This window comes from Aplosporella prunicola (assembly GCF_010093885.1).
Source record: "Aplosporella prunicola CBS 121167 unplaced genomic scaffold K452scaffold_43, whole genome shotgun sequence".
Taxonomy (NCBI): Eukaryota; Fungi; Ascomycota; class Dothideomycetes; order Botryosphaeriales; family Aplosporellaceae; genus Aplosporella; species Aplosporella prunicola.
The window spans coordinates 94,051-104,681 of record NW_022983571.1 but is presented as its reverse complement, the minus strand read 5'-3'; the positions used below and the strand labels follow the sequence as shown (position 1 = coordinate 104,681).

The 10,631-nt window shown below is 47.4% G+C and overlaps 1 protein-coding gene across 1 annotated transcript; it reads left to right on the top strand.

Moving 5' to 3' along the window:
- Nucleotides 1-1,078: 1,078 nt before the first annotated feature.
- Nucleotides 1,079-10,534, top strand: K452DRAFT_237232 (uncharacterized protein; the record flags this gene model as incomplete). The annotated part of the gene is made up of 7 exons (XM_033537572.1): nucleotides 1,079-1,364; nucleotides 1,415-4,473; nucleotides 4,521-4,595; nucleotides 4,647-6,983; nucleotides 7,041-9,126; nucleotides 9,180-9,772; nucleotides 9,854-10,534. 7 exons carry the CDS (start codon nucleotides 1,079-1,081, stop codon nucleotides 10,532-10,534), a joined length of 9,117 nt encoding a protein of 3,038 aa, XP_033392337.1.
- Between the last annotated feature and the right edge of the window lie 97 nt (nucleotides 10,535-10,631).

The window sequence follows — 10,631 nt, the reverse complement described above, 5'->3', positions numbered from 1 at the left end:
ACGGCCTCTAGGCTCCTACTATCGCTAGCTACATCGACAATACCTCAGTAATTAAAGGCATTAAGGGGAACATACTATACAGCTCACAAGCCTAATTCGAGCGCTTTAAGGCCCTCCGCGCCAGCCTCCCAGCCACAGTTGAGGTACGCTAGTGCCCAGGACACGTTGGGATTGAAGGGAATAAAGCGGCGGACGAGCTCGCTAAGGCGGCTACTACTACAGAACCTCTATTCGAGACGCCAACAGTTACGTAGGCCAGGCGAATAAACTAGGCAGAGAGAAATAGACTCTTCGATAAGTAGTAGGAGATAAAGCAGCCAGCTACATACTAACGACTTCGCCTCCAGGTAGGAAAGAAGAACCCGGAGCTCGCCTTATCAAGGCGTACACTACACAGGCTCCTAGCGGAGCGTTCAGGACACGGGGACTTTACCACGTACCATAAACGCTTCCGCCATAAAGACGCGGCTCTTGCCTACGGGTATAGAGAGCGAAAGGAGAAATAGCACTTCATTAACTATCGATATACCTCTCGGTAGATATACCCAACGACTACAACTACGACGTCCCGGATTAAGAGCCTTCTCGGCCCAAAGGGTTGGTTCCTCTTCCGGGACCTGGTGGAGACAACAGGGGTGTACCAGAAGGGACGAAGAAGCGAAGCAAGCCTAGAAAGATAGGGTAATCACGGCGAGGCCGTAGCACCTTAGTTGGGACGGTAAGGGCCGTCCAACTCACACGCACACGAACTCTTTTTTGTATATAGGTGGGACGCGGAGGATCTTTCTTTTGTCACGCGGAACGGTGGCTACTCCACCCCTCTATAAGCCCCCCGGGAGGCAGCTATATAGCATAGATAGAGGTAAATACAATAATAATATTAACTTCAGTGCGGAAACCTAAGTTCCCATTAAAATCATGTCCGAGAATTTAGAGTTCTATGGTACAGTGCTCTCATCAGTTTTTCCTGAAATCTTTATATATAATGAGACATTTACTGTCGAAGCCATTCCATTCGAGTTTCTCTTTACTCAGTCACATTCACACAGGTACAAGTTGTCTTATTCCAAAAGGCAATATGGCACCTAGTTCTAAGGGGCTCGATTTCCTGATCAACCACGTTGTTCTGCCACCCAAGCTGCCTCAAGAGGAGGATGATGAAGATGATAGACAAGAGGGAGAGTTTCTATTACTCCAGATGGTCCGCAAATCGGCCGAGACCCTCGTGCATCATCTTGAAGAAGACACCAAAGAAGTATGGGACCCGGTGTTACGCTTATTGCGGAACATGGAGAATCTGTCTCAGAATAACGCCGGATGGGAAGACAGATTAACGCAGGTGCTACTGAACTTGCAAATCTCTGGTGAGACCCCATACATACGTTGCGATATGAGAATTCTAATAACTGTCTAGATGCTGTTTCTTTCCATGTTAAGGCACAGAATGCTGGGCTTCTTATCTTTCGACCCGATGAGGACCACGTTTTTGTCCATGCATTCGAAGCGTCTGCTCGATGCGAGTCTGTTATGAAGACCAATGAGCGGTTGATTTGGGATTTCCCAGGAAGAAGCGTTGCTGTCGATAGCAATTTGCTCCAAAATGGACGATTCGTACAAGACCTCGTAACTATGGCATGGAAAATGTGCCGCGAGGGCGTGAACCTTAGCATGCCTACCTCAAGGAAAGCCGGCCAGTACCATAAGGAAGAGCGGGACACCGTACACCCGGGACTTGTGACTGAAGGACTAATGTCCATGCTCGAGTCTTTGGGTGCTCCTTGCAAGAGTCCGAGTATTCGCAAGTTTATCCGCGACGATGTCAACTGGAACAATTGTAGGCTCCCGTGGAGGCGATCGCCATTATGGCTGGTTATTCGCGTCTCGATTCAACTGCTGCTTAAGCATCAACTCCCCGGAGATACAAGTCGACTTCAATACAAAAATCTCATGGCTCTATTCATGGCAAACGTCTGCCAGTTGGCTCTACAGCGTCAGGTTGCCACAGACATCCAGATGATTGTGACTACTAAAACGGCCTGTCGCCTTTCAAAGCTCGGGAAGGAAGCTATAAACCACGTCCAGGTGGCAGTACAAACTGCAGTACAAAATGCCCGGAATTACCTTGACATTTGGTGGGAAGAACGGCGGAGGTTGGATACAACTACCATTCCAAAATTGAGCAACAACGCTGCAAAATCAGACTGCAACCTCACACTAGCCGCTAGTGGCGAATATCTTCGAAAAGCGTTGACAGAGACCGAGGAACACTCAACAACACGGCAAAACACCCTTTCAAATAGGGATAACCTGGACTTCACTGAGAATGGACTACCCAATTTGGAATTATTCATGGGCGATTTTCAACAAATCTACAGTTTGACAGAATTCGAACAATGGATCTTGGAAAAACTCCGGGCTTGGTTGGAAAAGAGCAAGAGAAACGAAAAAGATTGTGTTTCTTTACGAGAAGTCTCTCATACCTACATGGATATCGCTTTGGGCCAATACAAAGGAAATTCCCGGGCATTGTCCATCATGCTTCTGGTAATCTTGGAAATCTGGACCGTCCTAGACCTCATTTGTTTAGAGCTTTATCCGCTGTTACGAGATTACCCCCCTGACATCCCGTCTCAGATAGGAGAGCCACTTCTGCTTCCACATCATTGCCAACTTCAAAGTTTACAACGGATTGAAAACCATCTTCTGAAGCGCCACAAGGAAGCAAATATGGGACATGCAAAGATTTTGAATAGCATTGTCTCAGATTCATTCGCAGTTCGCTTCTTCAATCAATCTGAGAAGCACAAATCATTGAAATACGACATTGAACGCGAAGCGGCAACAACAAGGGAGCTAAAGGAACTAGAATGGAGGAGGACGTCTGACGAATATGCTTCTCTTGAGAGAGAGGCATCGTCTCTGAGTCACTTGAAGTCCACCGACAATTATTTTTACTGTGCTTCCAATTGTCGCAAATGCTATTGCGAAGGCCACGCAAGGCGCCTCCACATCTACGTCGATGAATGGCCGCTACCAACGAATCTTACAGACCTAAAAGCCGCTATTTTTGAGCTGGCTTGTCCACCCGGGTTTTCAGCATGGCGTGACCTCACCTGGATGATCGTACAAGATTTGGGACGCCTTAGATGTGAACAGATAAGCGAGGAGAATGTCCAACATTGCCAGAAGCTTCTAAATTACAACCGCCTATCTCGGTACGCAGTGAGCTGTGACCAAAGAGTCTCCTTTGGGTCAACAGTAAAGTCCTTCCTCAGGTCGCATTATAACATGAAGCATTTCCCAGTGGAACTAAGGGAGGTATGCGTCAACAACGCCTTTCAGTGGCACCTTCTCGATAATGAAAAACTATGCTGGACCAGGAATCAACATGACCTACCATCTTTTTCCCGTCATTGTTTTTCGCCGTTGCCAGTGGGACCCTACTCAAGCCTGCAGGATTTCGTTGATGAGAGCTCATTCGACCATAACGACATAATGGCGAGACAAGACCAGTGCGATTCAAAGCTAAGTTCTCATGAGTTCGTGGCTTTTGGATCCGTACGAGCAGGAGAGCGAATACAATGGCTGAACATACTTCGGGAGCTTGGGTCTGCTGACCTTACAATCAACACGGAAGAAGTTTATATACTCTTCCGACAAGCAGCTTTACAAGCCAATACACGGTTAGGGGATGATGTGCTTAGAGAAGCACATGCACCTTTGAACCACCCGAAGTTCAACCAAGTCCTCTTGGACCTCCTGGAGAAACAGCTTGGCAGCATCAAAAGCAATTGGAATGAACAGGCGCGGCTTGCTACCATAACTATGTTGGGGCTTAGAATTCTTTCGCTTGCACCGGATAGCGAAATCACAATTCGTGTTGTACAGTTGCTAAGGCAAGTACGGCATACATCTCTAATATGGTGTTCGAAAATTTCGAGCAGACTCCCGGAATGTTCCTCGGATCAAGAGAGCCAAAGACTAAGGCAAACGATTCTCATCTCTGCCTTAGCTTGCCGCATGACGTTCAATTGCGAGGCATCTCAGGTTCACCTGGTTCTTGAACATGACGATGATGTTGCAGATTTCGTTCAGTCATCGATTCACCTCTTCGACAACACCCCAATTATACTTAGCGACCTTCCGTTAGACACACAACATTCATTGGTGGTTGGAAGTAAGATTGCCTGCATCATCGAAGAACACCTGCAATTTCTTGCTGCACGCTCCAGCACTGGCATCAATGAAGGCGTCCAACGAGCATGCGACCTGGCTGGTTTTGTGAGGAACTGGCAGGTTATGGAGGACCACAAAGGATGGATTGCCTGCGAAGTAAAGACTGGGGAACGAACTCCACCTCAGGTTGTCAACTACGATCTGTTGACAGGAGAGGTTCTTCTCGATGGTTCCCGCATTGGACGACTGCCATCAGAATTCACGAATGCGCCTGTTTATAGTAGAGTTTTTGGCTCTGTAAGTGAAAACACCATCTTTACTTTCATTGTTTGCTAATGGCACAGCGCATCCTCAATGTGACGAGATCATGTTTTCCTTGCATGCAATATAAAACGCTAAGCAAGATCGGGAACTATGAGGTATGTAGCCTTCTACTTTACCGAGTTATCCGCCTAACAAAGCTAACACAGATACATCTTGGTATGAGAGGGAATGAACTTCTGCTTCAAGCAATCACTGGCACTCAACGGCTCCGCCATGTACCTCATGATGTCTTGGATAGAGATTTGCCGAAAAGCTTAACTGAAGACTATATCCACTGGATGGATCTGGACACCGGAACTATTCTCTTTTGCCCTCTGCACAGCCCATGGGAAGCCACTCCTGGTTTAACCCTCCGTTTTGTTTCAGACGGAGCGTCATGCATGCACATTGGACGCAAGCAGCTTATCGACCAACGAAGCCAAATAGGGAATTCAATTATCAAAGTGCTGGAGGCACTGGAACCTCCATCACGTATCGTGGTCACAGTCGAACAGAACAAGGTAGAAGCTGAAATTCCACGTTTTCGCCTGAAATTCTTCATCAACCCAGATGGTTGCTTGGAGTCAAAAGAGCTTGGTGCAGTTGTTGACCGAAGTCAGGACATCGGTTGTCTGTTCAAATTACGAAGCAAGCTAGTTCTCCAAAGCACTTGCCAGCATGGGAGTTTACCGGACAAGAGTGTCATCATTCCGTACGGCCGAGTACATATGGAAGGGTGCAGCGACACAAGCTACGTCGAGATTCATACGAATGAAGAAAAAAAGCTCCGACTCATGCATTACCGCCTAGACGAGACCCTATCGCGGTTAAGGACACGTACAGGAAGGGACGAAAAGCTTTACCTGGCGTATCTTCATGCTGTGACTAGCACCGTCTTGCCCGATCAATTGACGAAACAAACAGGGACAGAAGAAGCTCTCAGGATTCTCTCAGAGCAGTCTTTACGGGTTTCATCACCAGTAACTGGAGAGACCTTATATCTTCTGAATCGCATCGCTGCATTGACTCCCGCTCGCGAATACTATCCGGAGCACCTGGAGAGCATGCAAACTGTCAAATGGAACTCTCATCTTTCCCAACTGGCCCAGCATGAGAGGTTTAATACCTTGGCAAAAGACATTATGCAACACGCCTCACAATTTGCTGCATTCTACGGGGCACCTAATACGTCTCGAGACTTCAAGAGCCGTGGCAATGAACATCTTTTAGCAAAAGCTACGAATCGCAATGCCAGCGTCCGAGGCCCCGTTACATATACAAGGCAAAAGCGCGATATGATATACAATGCCAGAGATGCTGATGCCGGAAGCACACGGGCTCGTATAGTGTACGAAACGGCTTCCTTAACCAGAATATGGCCCAATCGCATTGACGTTGTACCGGATCTCGTGGAAAAAGTACGGAAATGGAAAAAAGTCCAAGATTATGGCCACAAGTGTGACCCGTGGGGAACACCATGCAATGATTTGTTGCAGCTCCATCTCGGCCAAAACTGGGGATCTTTGCATCAACTCTGTCATGATTGCAACTACGAAAAAGACTTATACAAGTTGATGTTTCTGTTTTGCATGATAGTGTACGCACAGCCGGATTCTGTTCAACTTGTTCACACGCTCTTGGGAATGGCTTCATCTCAATGTTTGAAGAACGACTTTCCTGATGAGAGCTCGTACGACCTTAGTGCTGGGGAGGGCCCCAGTCGCTCTACAATCTGGGACGCGATCGATAGCTGTTGCCAGGACTGCCCACGAAGGTCGAATGAAGATTACGATGATTGGATGAAAAGGCTCAGTTCTCATCGGACCGAAAAATGCAAACAGATCAAAAAAGTCCTGGACCATGTACTATCACAGTGGCCCTGTGATAGCCCCAGCATTTATTCCCTTTCAGGAATAGACATTGTCGACACATACCGAGCGACTACTGCATGTGCAGAACTATATACTGTCTGGAACAAGAACCGGAAGTTTATTCTGTACGTCGAGAAGGTACAGTCATTTCTAGAAAAGGTTCGGTTAGACCACATTGATACACCGCAGCGGACCTCCCTCAACCATACCGTACTGGATTGCGGCCAACGAATTGTAAAGATTGCGCCAAGCTTAAACGACCTTCTCCGAGAGAGGAACCCTCCAAAACTCCCCAATCTGCCTGTTCCTTTGCAGGTAACAAGGGCTTGTAGGTCTGGTAAGACTTTACAGACTGGGAACGAGCTCCGAAAAATGCTGGATGACATGCGTTCTTGCAATGACGCCACACGCCAGAACTATGCTCATGATTTATCTTTGAGCCTTGATATTTTCGACAAAACGGATATCGCCGAAATGCCTGAAAGCTTTACAGTAACTTCCCAGCAGCTCCTTGATTGTAAGGCGAGTATCTTGTCCTATACACAGGCAGCATTGTCAGCTGTTACAAAAGCGCTCGTGCCTGAAACAGCCGTGGAAGGAGTACTTGCACATGCCGGATTATGGCCACGGACCGTCACTGCGTCCCTACTTTCGTGCCTTTCTGCTAAAAGAATATCCATGGTACCAGAGAACTGGAAGCATACTTTGCTTTTGTTGGGACAAGCTATTTCTATGCTTCAAAGATCAATGCGGCTTCTCCGATTCTATTATAGCGACGACGTTGTTGCATTTTCAAAAGATGCAGAAGACCCAGGCCACTTGTCGTGGAGTCCACAGGAATTTCCAGACTGGCTACTTCTGGAGTTGGAAAACAATTTAACCATCAGGGACACGCAAGTTATCGTTGCGCGCCAGATGATACGGCCAGACAGCGCGAGCAACTCGGTGCTGCAACTAAACATGGGTGAGGGAAAATCCTCAGTGATAGTACCCATGGTGGTCACTGCCCTTGCAGACCAAGTCCAATTGGCTCGCCTCATAGTTCTCAAACCCCTTCTGAGACAGACCGAAAACTTACTATCACAGCGACTAGGTGGTCTTCTTGATCGGCGAATCTATCACATTCCCTTTTCCAGGGAGACGCGAGTTGATAAAAGCCAAATCACAGTGCTCCAAAGGATTTATGAGCAATGCATCCAAGAAAGAGGCATCCTAATAGCCTTACCGGAGCATATGATGTCTTTTCGTCTGATGGGCCGCGAAAGGCTTCTTACGCAGCCAGATCTGGGAATACCTACGATTCAACTCGACACATGGTTGGAGAAACACTCTAGGGATGTTCTGGACGAAAGTGATGAGATTTTAGACCCCCGGTTTCAACTCGTATATTCAATCGGAACCCAAGCTCTGATGGACGGTCAGCCTGATAGATGGACCCTTGTTCAAAAAGTACTCTCACTATTCTCTCTTCAAGCACAGCTTCATCACTCCAAAGGAGGTGATGACCTTGAAATAGAATTCAGAGGCCGCTCATTTCCATCGATTGCTTTCTTGGATCCCAGCATCGGAAACACCTTGATAGACATGCTAGTCCAGGAAATTGGCCGTGGGAACTTATTAGGCGTTTCTCTAAGTCACTGTAGTAGGGAAGGCCGCCGAAACATTCTGGAATTCATTAAAAGCCGTTCGATACCACCAGAAATCTTCGCTGGAGTAGACAAGGAATTCCGGGACACAGAACTCTGGTCAAAGCTTCATCTCCTGAGAGGGCTCATAGCTCATGAAACATTGCTTTTTGCATTCCAGCGGAAACGGTGGCTGGTAAATTATGGGTTGGACCCTTCCAGATGCATGATGGCGGTTCCATATCGAGCCAAGGGCGTCCCTTCTCTCAGTGCTGAATTTGGCCACCCCGATGTCGCTATTGTGCTTACATGTTTGAGTTACTACTACGGCGGTCTCACGCCACAGCAACTGGATTGTGTTTTCTCACTTCTTATGAAGGAGTCAGATCCGTCCACTGAATACGCGAAGTGGGTCCAGGATTGCCCTGAGCTTCACATCCGCAGCATCAATGGCGTCAACCTTGAGGACAGCGATACAAGGAAACACATTTTCTTTCACATGAAGTATTCCAAGTCGGCAATAGATTTTTACTTATCTACAGTGGTTTTTCCACGAGAAGGTACGGAGTTTCCCCGGAAGTTGTCCAGTTCAGCCTGGGATCTCCCAAGCCAGGGCTTTGGCAACATAACAACCGGATTCAGTGGGACGAATGATAACAAGTTCCTCTTCCCGATGTCAATACGCCAACACGACCTTGAGGCCCTGAGCCACACCAATGCCATGGTAGCCAACCTTCTTTTGCAGCACGAAAATCGCCGCTACATAGAAGCGGTAGACAGCGAAGGCAAGAAGCTGGAGGTGAAAGGCCTTCTTGAACTTATTAGCAGACAAAAAAGTTCTGTTCAAGTCCTCATCGACGTAGGAGCGCAAGTTCTTGATTCACTGAATAGTGAGGTAGCAGTGGAATGGTTAAGTCGCTCCCCACAAGCTCGGGCGGCGGTGTATTTCGACAATGCGGATGAGCTTATGGTTGTGGACCGAGAAGGATATACGGAGCGGCTTTCATCATCTCCGTTCCATCAGCACCTCGACTCTTGTCTGATTTATCTTGACGAAGTCCATACTCGAGGTATAGATCTAAGTATGCCTACCTCTGCCCGCGCTGCGGTCACACTCGGACCAGGAACGACAAAGGATCGATTGGCTCAAGGTAAGCTACTCCGCAAGGATTTGATTCTAAGTTCATAAACTGACAGTTTCAAGCATGTATGCGAATGAGAAAGTTAGGTTGTCATCAATCACTGCTGTTCTTAGCGCCACCCGAAGTGCATCAAGATATACTTCGAGTAACCGGGAAAACCCAGCACGATACCTTGACCTCAGTAGACGTGGTACAGTGGTCTTTTGTACAGACATGCCATGCTACAGATGGGCTGAAGCCGCTTTGGATCATGCAAGGCCTTGAGCACGCTCGTCGCAAACGGCTTTGCTCACAGTATCTTGCTGACCAACATGAAAACCTTGGTGACTACAGCCAAAGATCAGCGTTCTGCTCGAACTTAGAGGAGTCGGAGGCGAAGCTCCTTGTGGATATGTATGGGGTAGAAGCCCAAGAGTCCGTCTTTCGGCCATGCCTTACCGACGACAAAGCAAGACAAGACCAGACAGTTCAGAGCCTACTATCCGAGTGGGAAATTTTCAAAGAATCAAAGCATGAAGATTGGGCGCTACGGGAAGAACAGGAAAGGGAAATAGCTCACGAAGTGGAGCAAGAGCGAGAGAACCAGAAGCCACCTCCTTCCAAGGCTTTGCGCCACGAGCTACATCCCGAAGTACATTATTTTGTACGAAACGGAGTCTTCAGGACAGGAGGCAAAGAAAGGTCCTCATGCTTTCCGGCTTTCAATAGCTTGAGTCAAACCTCTGCCTATCCCCAGCTTCCTGCTGTGTCCATCTCGCAGGACTTACTCGTTACTACGGACTTTGCCCGAACGGTAGAAAACCTCGTCCAAGCAAAATGGGACGACTTCACGCGGCCCGTGAGATGGGTTCTTTCGAGCACTTCGACTGGATGTCTACTGATAATTAGCCCATTTGAAGCTAATCGCCTACTTCCAGAGCTTTGGTCATCAACACATGTCTCTCTGCACATGTACTCCCCAAAGATCTCGAAATCCATGGAGAAATTCAGCGACCTCGACTTTTTTAATGTCACTGGAATCAAGAAGCCATGGATCTCCAGTTCTCTGCTCAATTTCTATGACCCCGCAAGAACCAACAAGCCATGGTCTCCTAGTCCGCTCCTGACCACTCAGTTGGAGCTTTTCTCTGGTTGTCTCTTCTTCGAGACTTACTCGTCATATAAAAAAGCATGTCATTTCTTGGGAATTTTGACAGCAGATCAAGATGGGTCAGATGTTTACATCCATGGTGATGGGTTTGCGAATGTATCCGCCAGGGAAAAACTTAATTGGCCACTTTGTTCGCCATTCGAGAAAACTCCTCTCCCGTTCTTCAAAGCTTTGGTTGGAATCCGGCGGAAAGGTTATTTATATAGTGGGACGCATTTTGGTCATTTAGTGAGCGGCCATTTATTGACAGAGGAAAGCTTTTACTAGGTTGCGCGCTTTTTTGTTGCCTGAAACGGCTTTGAGGATGTTCAAGAATGCATGTTACCGATTTTTTTTTTTTTTTTTTTTTTTTTTTTTTTTTTTT